This window comes from Amblyomma mixtum, chromosome 10 (assembly GCF_055824585.1).
Source record: "Amblyomma mixtum isolate Tamu chromosome 10, ASM5582458v1, whole genome shotgun sequence".
NCBI lineage: Eukaryota > Metazoa > Arthropoda > Arachnida > Ixodida > Ixodidae > Amblyomma > Amblyomma mixtum.
The window spans coordinates 49,271,245-49,284,101 of NC_143021.1; the positions used below are offsets into that span (position 1 = coordinate 49,271,245).

General features: G+C 50.1%; 1 protein-coding gene across 1 annotated transcript in view; it reads right to left on the reverse strand.

Moving 5' to 3' along the window:
- The window catches only part of LOC149325737 (testis-specific serine/threonine-protein kinase 3-like), a 203,828-nt gene that overhangs the window by 25,577 nt on the left and 165,394 nt on the right, over positions 1–12,857 (reverse strand). The window contains exon 9 of the mRNA XM_089562739.1: positions 10,824–10,844. Within this exon, the coding sequence (XP_089418865.1) occupies positions 10,824–10,844 (21 nt within the window). The remainder of the gene's footprint in view (positions 1–10,823; positions 10,845–12,857) is intronic.

Below are 12,857 nucleotides of genomic sequence, written 5' to 3' on the forward strand. Positions count from 1 at the left end.
ATGAGCCCTTTGGGGGCGCCATGTGGCAGGGGAATTCGTTCGACGAAAACTTTTGCGACCTCTGTTGCGGTACAACTACGCAACGCTTTTGCTTCGGCGTAGCGTGTCATGTAGTCGGTGGTTTGGTTTGGTTTGGTTTGTGGGATTTAACGTCCCAAAGCGACTAAGGCTATGAGAGACGCCGTAGTGGAGGGCTCCGGAAATTTCGACCACCTGGGGTTCTTTAACGTGCACTGACATCGCACAGTACACGGGCCTCTAGAATTTCTCCTCCAAAGAAATTCTAGCCGCCGCAGCCGGGATTGAACCCGCGTCTTTTGGGTCAGCAGCCGAGCACCATAACCGCTGAGCCACCGCGGCGGCTGTAGTCGGTGGCCACGCTGATCTAGTTGTTACCTGATGATGAAGTTGGAAAGGGGCCGAGGTGGACCATCGCTATTTTCTGAAAGGGCTTACTTGGAAGTGGTATGAGGTTCAGGAGTCCGGCTCGTCTAATCAGAGGCGTTTTGCGTCACTGACACTCACGGCACGTTTTCACGCAATGGGAAACGTCGGCAGCTAGCCGCGGCCAATAGTACTTCGCTGGATGCGGTGCATCGTGCGAGCAATCCTGAGATGCCCTGCAGTCGGCTCATCATGACATGCCTGCATATTTCTTCCTTGAGATTTTTCGGCAGGACAAGAAGATGCACTGTCCTGGTGGGCTCGAAGTTCTTCCTAAGGAGGACATTATTATCAAAGGCGAAGGACGACAGTAGGCGCTTGAACCGTCACGGAGGTGTTGTGGTCTTGCCTTTCAGATAATCAACGATCCTTTGCAACTCAGGATTCGAGAGCTGCTGCTGCACGAAACTGATGGCTCTTATTGGCCCTAAAAAGCGCCGTTGTCTTCCTCTTCCGGTGCTGCTTCTAAGCGGGCTTGCGACAAGCAGTCTGCGTCGGAATGCTTGCGGCAGGATTTGTAGACTACAGTTATGTCGAATTCTTGAAGACGTAGGCTCCAATGAGCAGGCGGCCGGAGCGATCTTCCAAACTGGCTAGCCAGCACAGAGCATACGGATCGCTCACAACCTTGAATGGTCGTCCGTACAAGCAGGAGCGAAATTTCGATGTGGCCCAAATAATTTCGAGATATTTTTTCTCACTTGTCGAAAATGTGGCTTCGACTTTCGACAGTAAACGGCTAGCGTACACGATAACTTTCTCCTGTCTACCTTTATTCAGAACGAGGGCCACTGATAAGCCCTCACTGCTTGCACCGGTATGAATTTCGGTTTCGGCCTGTTCATCAAACTGCCCGAGCACAGGAGGCGACTGTGAGCGGCACTTCAGCTCTTTGAAAGCTTCCACTTGCGGTGTTTCCCATTTAAAAGACACGTCAGCTTTGGTATGTTGGGTCAAAGGTTCAGCAACGCACGAACAATTATTGAAAAATCGGCGGTAATAAGCGCAGAATCCAAGGAATCTGCGTGTAGCTTTTTTGTCATTAGGCTGTGGAATCTCTGCGATCGCAGCCGTCTTCTGAGGGTCTTGGCGAATTCCATCCTTGCCTATGATGTCACCAAGGAACAGCAGCACCTCGTAGGCGAAGTGGGACTGCTCTGGTTTCAGTGTTAGGCCTGTAGATTTGATTGTTTCCAGTACTATTCGAAGTCTTCTGAGGGGGTCTTCAAAGCTTGTGAAGACAACAACGGCATCTAAGTAGACTAGAAAAACGCCGCTGGGGCAGAGCAGAGGCCGAATGGCATCGACTTGAACTCGATGAGTCCGTCTGGTGTGATGAACGCAGTCTACTCGCGATCTCTTTCGTCGACTTGAATTTGCCAGTAGCCGCTCTTCAGCTCCATCGGTGAGAAGTACTTAGCGCTGCACAGCCGATCCAATGTGTCGTCGATGCGGGGGAGGGGACAGACATCCTTCTTCGTAATGCTATTCAGGCGGCGGCAATCGACGCAAAAGCGAAGGGTGCGGTCTTTCTTTTTCACTAAGACGACTAGTGCTGCCCAGGGGCTCCTCGATGGCCGGAGGACGTCGTCACGAAGCATTTCTTCAACTTGCTTACGGATAGCTTGGTGTTCTAGCGGCGACAAGTGGTAGGAGCTCTGCCGCAGTGGTCGGGCGTGTTCGTCTGTTACAATGCGGTGCTTGGGAATCCGGGTTCGTCACACATTTGATGCTGATGAGAAGCAATCGCTGCACTTTTGAACAAGACTGCGTATTTGGTCTTGTCTACTCCGGGGTAATGCTGGGTTGTTATGAAACATGGGTTGATGGCCTTGGTCAGATGGTTGTACGGGTTGGTCGGGGAGGGCAAAAATATCTCTGATGTCTGCCAGCTCGTTGAGAAAAGCAATCGCCGAACTTTTGTTTAGATGCCGGTATTCCTCGGTGAAGTTGGTTAGCAACACCTGGGCTTGGCCATTTCGGATTTGGGCGACTCCCTTTGCGACGTCCAGTCCTCGATCCAGGAGTAACTGGGTCGTCCCCTCGACGGTGCCTTCGGCAGTTTCGATGTCTCCAGTACCTATGCAGGCGACGACACTTGGACGAGGCGTCACGCTCAATGCTTCATCGAGGATGTTTAAGACAACGTGATGAGTCGCACTCGTCGCAGTAGGTATGGCTTTGTACGTGGAAAGCTTGATCGACTTAGATCGAAGGTCGATGATCACCCGATGGTTATTGAGAAAATCCACTCCCAAAATCAGGTCTCTCGAGCATTGCTGTAGGACCAAGGAAGTTGTAGCATAGGTTCTCCCATTTACTGTAACTCTCGCGGTGCAGCGCCCTAACGGCGTAATAACATTATCACTTGCGGTGTGGACCAGCGGGCCATCCCAAGTTGTTATTACTTTCCAGAGTAGGACAGCGAGTGGCCCGCTCATGACGAAGCAGTCAGCACCCGTGTCGACCAAGGCAGTAACCGCGTGACCGTCAACCGAAACATCAAGGTCACTAGTTCACGTTCCGGTACTGCACGTTGTCTTCGGTTTCAGATCTCGGCTTCGTCGAGTGGTGAGGCTGCGGTTGGCGTACTCCGACGTTACTTCTCTGGGAAGCGGTGAAAGCTTCAAGTCTGGCCGCGTCCTCGTCGTCGTCGATGTTGTCGCTGTAGCTGAGGCATGGGCTTGCGTTTTCGTCGATGGTTCAGCGATGCGCGAAAAGTCCTTGACGAATCGCCGGTAATAAGCGCACAATCCAAGGAATCTGCATACAGCTTTCTTGTCATTAGGCTGTGGAAACTCTGCGATCGCAGCCGTCTTCTGAGGTTTGGTTTGGTTTATGGGGTTTAACGTCCCAAAGCGACTAAGGCTATGAGAGACGCCGTAGTGGAGGGCTCCGGAAATTTCGACCACCTGGGGTTCTTTAACGTGCACTGACATCGCACAGTACACGGGCCTCTAGAATTTCTCCTCCAAAGAAATTCTAGCCGCCGCGGCCGGGATCGAACCCGCGTCTTTCGGGTCAGCAGCCGAGCACCATAACCACTCGGCCACCGCGGCGGCCGTCTTCTGAGGGTCTGGGCGAACTTCATCCTTGCTTCCGACGTGACCAAGGAACATCAGCTCCTCGTAGGCAATGTGGCACTTCTCTGGTTTCAGTGTTAGTCCTGAAGACTTGATTGTTTCCAGCACTATCTGAAGCCTTCTGAGATGGTCTTCAAAGCTTGAGATGAAGACAACAACGTCATCTAAGTAGACTAGACAAATTTGCCACTTCAAGCCTGCGAGCACCGTATCCATTACTCGCTGGAACGTCGCTGGGGCAGAGAAGAGGCCGAATGACATCACCTTGAACTCGAAGAGTCCGTCTGGTGTGATGAACACAGTCTTGTCGCGATCTCTTTCGTCGACTTCAATTTGCCAGTAGCCGCTCTTCAGGTCCATCGATGAGAAGTATTTAGCGTTGCATAGCCGATCCAATGTGTCGTCGATGCGGGGGAGGGGGTAGACATCCTTCTTCGTAATGCTGTTCAGGCGGCGGTAATCGACGCAGAAGCGAAGGGTTCCGTCTTTTTCACTAGGACAAATGGTGCTGCCCAGGGGCTTCTTGATGGCTGGATGACGTCGTCACGTAGCATTTCCTCTACTTGCTTGCGGATAGCTTGGCGTTCTATCGGCGACACGCGGTAGGGGCTCTGCCGCAGTGGTCGGGCGTGTTCGTTTGTTACAATGCGGTGCTTGGCAAGCCGGGTTTGTCGCACATTCGATGCTGATGAAAAGCAATCGCTGTACCTTTGAAGAAGACTGCGTATTCGGTCTTGTTTGCTCCGGGGTAATGCCGGGTTGATGTTGAACGGGGGTCGATGGCCTCGGTCAGATGGTTCTGCGGGTTGGTCGGGGAGGGCAAATATGTCTCTGATGTCTGGCAGCTCGTCGAGAAAGGCAATCGTCGTACCTTCGTTCAGATGCCGGTATTCTTCGGTGAAGTTGGCTAGCAGCACCTGGGCTTGGCCATTTCGGATTTCAGCGACTCCCCTTGCGACGCCCAATCCTCGATCCAGGAGTAACTGGGTGATCCCCTCGATGACGCCTTCGGCATTTACGATGTCTCCAGTACCTATGCAGGCGAGGACACTTGATCGGGGCGGCACGCTCAATGCTTCGTCGAGGACGTTTAAGGCAACGTTATGAGTCGCGCTCGTCGCAACAGGTATGGCTTTGTCCGTGGAAAGCTTGATCGACTTAGATGGAAGGTCGATGATCGCTCGATGTTCATTCAGGAAGTCCATTCCCAAAATCACGTCTCGCAAGCATTGCTGTAGGATCAGGAAGGTTGTCGCATAGGTTCTCCCATATACAGTAACTCTTGCGGTGCAGCGGCCTGACGGCGTAATCAGGTTACCGCCTGCGGTGCGGATCAGCGGGCCATCCCAAGTTGTTGTTACCTTCCTGAGCCGGACAGCGAGGGGCCCACTCATGACGGAGTAGCCAGATTCAGTGTCCACCAAGGCAGTAACCGTGTGACCGTCGACCGTAACTTCAAGGTCACTTGTTCGCGTTCTCGTATTGTACGTTGTCTTCGGTGTCCGATCTCGGCTTCGTCGAGTAGTGAGGCTGCGGTGGGCGTACTCCGACGTTACTTCACTGGGCAGCGGTAAAAGTTTCAAGTCTGGCCGCGTCGTCGTCGTCGTTGTCGGTGCTGTCGTCGGTGTTGTCGTCGTAGTTGAGGCATGGACTTGGGCTTTCGTCGATGGAAGATCTTTGTACTTGCGCTCGGAAGCAACCTCACCTCCAGAGGCTGCTTTATTCAGTTTAACCTTCGGGGGCTGGGGGAGCGTCCGCGCACTGCGTAGCCTCGGCTAGGAGTTACAAAGCGCGGTGACGATGGCTACCGGGAACGTGATAGGCGGCTCAGGGATGAGCATTCTTCCCGACACAAAAACTCGTTTTCGGCCTCTATATGGCCGGGTCGGGGTCGTGGGGCGTCGTATGAGAACCTTCGGATGCCCATTCTTATTGTATGGGCAGTGCCGAAGGATGTGACCGGAGGTGCTAACGAATATTGTTGTCGACTTCACCCCCTGGGAGCCGCCAAAGCAGCCCGAGCTCTATTCAAGAAGCAGATTGCGAGAAAGCCGCAGAAGCCGCTCCAACCGAACTCGAAGTGTGAAGCAGCCGTCGTCTCCAGAGGCGCTCACCTGAATACGTACTACTACCGAACCATACGCAAGCAACGAAAGACTCCTCAATACCGACGTCAACTATGGCTACGACACCAGCCCCCATTATTTTGCACCAGCTCCGGCTGCCACCCACGTTAAACGGTTCACTGGCAGCGGATTCTGAATAATGGTTGGAACAGTTTGACCGTGTCGCCGTCTTCAACAGTTGGCATTACCTAACTAATGTTAGCCACGTTTTCTTCGCCCTGGAAGGACCAGCTAGAATTTGATGCGAAAACCACCAAGCTTCTCTGGCGACGCGGGAATCATTCAACCTGGAGTTCCTGAAGGCATTCACAAGCATTGTCAGGAAAGAAAGGATTCAGCTCTTTCCACACTTACGCATACAGCGCTCGAGCAAGACAGTGACCGCGTATGTAAAAGACATGAAGCGCCTTTTTCGACGTGTCGATTTTGATATGACGGAGGAGAAGAAGGTGGAGCTTTTGATGCGTTGTGCTGAAGAGGAACTTTTCGATGGTCTGGCCCACAATGCACCGAAGGTGGCAGCTTAATTTTCTAGTGAAGCAGCCACCATTGAGAAAACTTTGGACGCACGAGCCCCCATTCACCTCGACAGCTCCAAGTGACCTCGACTACCATCTCGGATGGCGCAGCATTCGGAGGCAACCTGCGGGACGTCATCCGCAAAACTGTGCAGAAAGAGCGGCATCGCCTGTTACCATTTTCAAACCAACGTCAAGTAGAGACCCTTGTTGAAGATCCAGCCTTGACCTACGCCGCTGCAGTACGCAGTCCGGAGCCCCAGCGACACACAGCCCCTATTTGACGTGAACCAGCTGTTGCCGAACCCTCCCCTTCTGCCCTCGCCCACAAAACCTACGAACCACGCCCAAGCCCCAGGAAAGACGACGCGTTGACTTCAGACCACCGCCCTCTGTGCTCGCATTGCAGTGAAGCCTGCGATATTCTTCATCACTGCCAGTACCGCCGTATGGGTTTTGTGCCTTTGTTGTTGACGCAACACGACTACACTCCCATTAACGTCGGCAAGAAATCGGCGAGTACGTGCATCGAGAGGAGTACGCACCGAACCGCCTTTCGCGCTCACCACCGAAATCAGCCTCGCGTTTAGCGTCAACACGCCGCAGCTGCGCAGTCGCGGTACGAGGAAGATCTCCCAGCGACCGTTGGGGAAACTAAAGACATCAACGTCTGAAGGTGAGGCTGCTCACGAGCAAAACGCCGAAGATCCTCCAACGACTATACCGCATGAGAATGTTGTTGCCGACACGCAGACGCCGCATACACTGACAACCTCGACCAAGACGCGAACCGTCTTAAAAACTGCTCCGCTACCCAGAAAAGCTTCGACGACACGCCCCACCCACGACGAAGGTAGGCATCGATCACCACGCACTGTGCTGGCTTGCCACGTTGAAGGACACCTTGGGTCGTCTCGCTCGGTGGAGCCCGCCTCTCGCGATTTGACGTCCTCGTAGTTTACAAGTCCGGATACAAGCACTCTGACGCCGACTGCTTTTCACGTGCTCTTGTAGATGCACCGCCGCAGGACGACGATGAGGATGCCTTCCAGGGATCCATCAACTCCAGCTCTCTTGCACAGCATCAACGATCGGACCGCGACCAAAAATGCCTCATCGAGTACTTGGAAGGCAACGTTTCTTCACCCCCATCCTCGTTCAAGCGAGGATTGTCTTCGTTCTGTATACAGAATAATGTCCTGGTGATGAAATTTTCAGCTGTAACGACGAAGAAGTTCCTATTCAGGCGAAGACGACGACGAACTTCTGACCGTTGTATTGAGCGGCATTACCATCGCTTTGTGTGTGTGCTCTCGGTGCTCGACCTCTGTGTCTACGGATCGCCGGCGCCCAGTACCTCTAACCATCCCAGTACCCATCTTACACAGCGCAAAAAAAAAAAAAAACAGCCTACCTCCTTGTCGTGTCTGCAAGTTTACGCGAAGACGTTCTTCAGGCTGCACACGACTGGTCGACAGACGTATATCTCGGATTTTCTCGCACCCTCCGCCGCATTCAAGACGAGTATTGCTAGACCCGACTGTCTGCTGATGTCGCAGAATATGTGAAAACCTGCCGAGACTGTTAGCGAAGAAAGACCCCTCCCACCCGGGCTGCAGTATTTCTGAATCCCATTAAAGCGTCCTCAAGGCCCTTTCCAACAGATCGGCATACACTTGTTTGGCTCTTTCTCGAAGTCAACGTCTGGAAATAAGTGGATCTTCATAGCGACCGACTACCTGACCGGCTACGCCGAGGCAAAAGCCCTACTGAATCGAACAGCAGCCGAAGTGGCCAAATTTTTCGTGGAGTGCATTCTTCTGCGACATGGCGCCCCCGACGTGCTCATCACGGACAAACAGCAATCACGGGGGAATTGAGGCAAGCCATCTTGCGTTACAGCCAAACCAGCTACCGGAGGACAACTGCATACCCGCCACTGACCAACGGACTCACCGAGACTCAGGACAAAAGCATCGCCGATATGATCGCCATTTATATCGATGCTGAATACAAGACCTGGGACAGCAGCCGCCGCGGTGGCTCAGTGGCTGTGGTGCTCGGCTGCTGACCCGAAAGACGCGGGTTCGATCCCGGCCGCGGAGGTTGAATTTCTTTGGAGGAAAAATTCTAGAGGCCCGTGTACTGTACGATGTCAGTGCACGTTAAAGAACCCCAGGTGGTTGAAATTTCCGGAGCCCTTCAATATGGCGTCTCTCATAGCCTTAGTCGTTTTGGGACGTTAAACCCCATAAACCATAAACCACAAGACCTGGGACGTCATCCTGCCTATAACACCGCCCATCTTCGCCTATAACACCGCAGTGCAAGAGACCACCCAGATGATGCCTTTTAGGCTCGTCCATGGAAGGGAGGCCATGACCACGCTAGACACCATGCTACCCAACTTTACCAAAGAAGATAACGTCACCGCTTGCCTTCACCGCGTAGAAGAAGCCAGAAGACTTTCTCGATTACGGATGAAAGACCAGCAACGGACCGACGCCACACGCTACAACCTACGAAGACACAACGCGGTATACAAGCCAGGAGACTGATTCTGGGTTTGGAGGCCCATTCGCCACCACGGATTGGTTGAAAAACCTTTTGACCGCTAGTTCGACCCGTATACGGTTCTTCGTCGGATAGGTGAACTGGACTATGAAGTCGTCTCTGACGCAATGACTGCACCCCAGTGACGCCGCGTACGACCAGAAGTTGTCCATTTTGTCCGTCTAACGCTATATTATACGCGCTAAAAGACGTTGTGTTCGCACGCTCGGTATTTATTTTCACACTATCCGTTTTATTTGTTCGTGGCTGCCTTATGTTTTAAAGCGTCGGAACGATGCTTCTTCGAGAGGGGAGTAATGCTGCGAATCTTTATAGTGTTTGATTTTTCCTTTTTCAACGCTGCCGGCACGCCGCTGTATCGCTTTGTTTGTGATGCAGGACGCGACCAGATTTTTCTCGATTGACCGCAACCGGGTTAAGGCGCTTCTACGTTGTTCCAGAATGTTGTATTAACTTTGCACGTTCTCTATCAGCTATAAATTTAGCATGGCCGAGAGCGGCGGGCATTCCATCGGACTACCGCCGAGTTCGCCTGTTGCTACGCCGCCGCCGAGTCATTCAGTTCTTTGCGGGGTGAAGTCAGCCCAAATAAAGTTTTTTTTAGAAGGCATTCTGGCTGTTTTCCTGCTCGGCGGACTGCAGTCACTGCTACGCGAGAATATATTCAAAGCCGTGACTTGGAATGATCATGTTGATTATATCAGATCAAAAATGTCTTGAGCTGTCGATTTTATGTCGCGCCGACGCGGTATTCTCCCTGCCCAACTTTGGCTGTTACTTTGTAACTCATCAGTGCTATCTCACAACTAAAGTGGCTGTTTGTACTTGTTGGTCAGTGATCATGGTTAAAGAATAGAGCGCGAAAAGACAAGGACAAATGGAGAAGTAGACAGTTCAGTTCAATTCTTTAGTATCATTTCTTCAGGACTGGCGCTGACTACCAACACATTTAACAAAGAAACGAGCAGATTTTATAATGCCATCCAAGAACCACGTGACCGGATAAAGCAGCAGGCGTGGGAAATCTATCTAACACAGATACACATCATTGCACACAACATCAAAGAAACAGCACATCGAGGTGACGCAACGTCACCCCGGTACCAAAAAAACTGCATGACTAATGACTAGGAAGAGCCAAAATAAACGAGGAAAAAAAGAATGAATTATGGACTATTGCTGTCCACTCATCGTGAGGCAATTGGCAGAAAAAAAGAACAAAAACAAAAACAATACCGCAAAACTGTGTTAAAAGGCAAACTAGTCTACTGGTGAACAGCGCAAAAAAGGTGGTACAACAACAAGACAAGCGCTTAGCAACAAGGAATTGGCTTACATCACTTCACATGTGACATAAGTTTTGATTTTCACGGCCCTTTTCACACTATCTTCTTACTTCTTTGTGTTATGTTTTTGTATATATACCCTTCCGTCCTTCAATAAACCCAGTTGATAGTAAAAGAAAAAAAAACAAAGCAGCGCTTGTCTTGTTGTTGTCCCGCCTTTTTTGCGCTGTGCACCAGTATGAATGCATACCAACTCGTCCAGATCTCAGCCTTACTAAAGGTAGTCTAGTTTAGTTTAGTTTAGTGTATGGGGTTTGACGTCCCAAAGCGACTAAGGCTATGAGAGACTATCAAAAGTTTGGGCCTTGCTGGAAAAGCAGAAGAAAAAGGTTTGCCCTGTAAAACATGTCTATCCATTTACGCAATGTGCTACATGTGTCATCTTTGAGATATTTTTGAAGTGTGGGAGCGTTTATATCGGGCAAACCGACAGGTGCCTCAACGAGAGACTGCTTGAGCACTGCCGGAAGGTACGCAATGAAAGCGGCAGGCACCTGGGCTACCATTGCCAGATTTGCAAAGCATGAGAACCATTCTTCAAGCGCACGGTGATCAGAGCACGTGCTAGTACCGAAATAGAAAGGGTCATCATTGAGGCACGATTGATCGCCAAAGCGGTTGACAAGTGCGTCAGCATCTCTTCAATTTTACTTTCAGACGAGTTGAGTTTTCTAGGTCCGCTATAATTATGTCTCTGTTTTGCTTGACTTTTGTTCTTGAGAACTTTTTGACCTGTTCTTTAGAACTTTTTAACTTTTTCTTAGACTCTGTATGGCTTTCAGCATTTGACACAGCTTTCGCGTAGCGTTCCTTTTTTTGCTGTTGTGTTGTTTTGCTGCTTTGCTTCGCCTTTTAACACTGTTTGGCGGTATTGTTTTTGTTTTGGCTCTTGCTCTTTGTTTCTGCCAATTGCCTCCCAATAGCCGATAATTCATTCCTTTGTTCCTCGTTTATTTTGGCTCTTCCTGGTCATTTAGTCATGCAGTTTTTTTGGTACCGGGGTGACGTTGCGTCGCCTCGATGTGCTGTTTCTACGATGTTGTGTGCAATGATGTGTATCTGTGTCAGATAGATTTCCCACGCCTGCTGCTTTATCTGGTCACGTGGGCCTTGGATGACATCATAAAAGCTGCTCGTTTCTTTGAATAAATGTGTTGGTAGTCAGCGCCAGTCCTTTCCACTTTTCATTTGTCCTTGTCTTTTCGCGCTGCATTCTTTAACCATAACCACTATCTCACAACATCGCTGTGCTGTCGGGGTGACTACGGGTATCACTAATTTCTCCGAGTTGCACCTTCTTAAAAAAAATAGCTTTTATTTGCATTGCTGGTGTACCGTGATCTTAAGATATGAAATTCTGCCAGGTTTTGCTTTGTAGAATTACCGTTTTGTAATAAGTTACAAATGTTCTTCACGGAACGATGAAAATTACGTTGGTTATGTGGCAGAAGTTGTGGAAAACACCCATATTCTGCAAACTAAAGATCAAGAAAGGTTGTTAGTGCCCACACCTAGAACATATTATATTGAACAGACTATATGTTACACTCTGCCAGAACTATTAAATTAATTAAAACAAGACGTGTTTCACTCCTTCCAGTATTCAAAGAACGTTATTAAACAATTTTTCTTCTAGTGAAATGTATGAGATCATATTGCACGCGTTTTAAAATCACACTGTTGTTTTTTCTGCCATAGCGTGTAATTTTTTTTTCTGCTGCAATCAAAAGTACTTCTTTTTTCTTAGTGTTTTATTTTTTCTCTCTACTTTCGGGCAGTGTGAAAAAGTGGTACCTTGCCGTTTGTCTGCTCTACTTCCAAGTTGAAAAAGGGGGCAGGAGTCCTGTCAAGCTTGCGAGTTATTAGTCCCGCCTCCTTCTCTATTTGATTGATTGATTGATTCGGAAATGCACTTGACGGAAAGCAACTGACTGCGTGAGATTTACTTTATACGTACGTTAATTTGTGCCAGCATATTAAGGTAATGTGCTGTGTTGTAGGATAAGGACTGTTTACCAAATGAGTTGCGACAGAAAGGCAGATACCAGGGCAAGTGACACCGTGTATTGTACACTGGTGTGACTTGATGAAGATCAAAATCGGCCAGCATGAGTTCTTATTTTTGTTTTAATGATTTTTTGTATGTACACAATGATTTGAACAGGGACAAAATATTAATACATAGAATACCATAGTGCTTAAAGTGGGAATGCCATGGGAATGCCATGCCAAACATGCCATGGGAATGCCATGGTATGTTTGCAATAAATCTGACTGCAAATTTCTGTGGAACTGGCAACTTCTGTTTGTTCGGTTTTGCTGTTGTACCGTACGCACTTGTGCAGTCGATAATAATAGCGGGCAAAATGCATTAAAAGTTAGGATTTGTGTCTTTTTTTTTAGGTGTATATCAATGTCATCACACGACACCATGGATTTGGTGGGACAAGCGTGGGACAAGCGATCTCGGTCTCAAAGGAGGACTCAGTACCAAGCTCAGGCAAAAGCCAGCTACCGAGTGACAAGGGGGTGCTCGTTTGACCACCGGCCACTGCGGCAGTCTGGCGGCTACAGGATCTCGACGGAGCCGTCAGCAGCCTGGCGCGCGCTGCCTCGCTAGTCCGCGGCTGTGCTAGTGGGGTTGACGAGGCATCGTGCTAGCGCGCTTCTCCGAAGCTTAAACGGCTGCACGGGCTGCCAGGCAGCGGTCAGCGTCTCTCATTTAAAGGTGCACACCGCGTCTATTCGTTTCTTCGCTCCAAGATG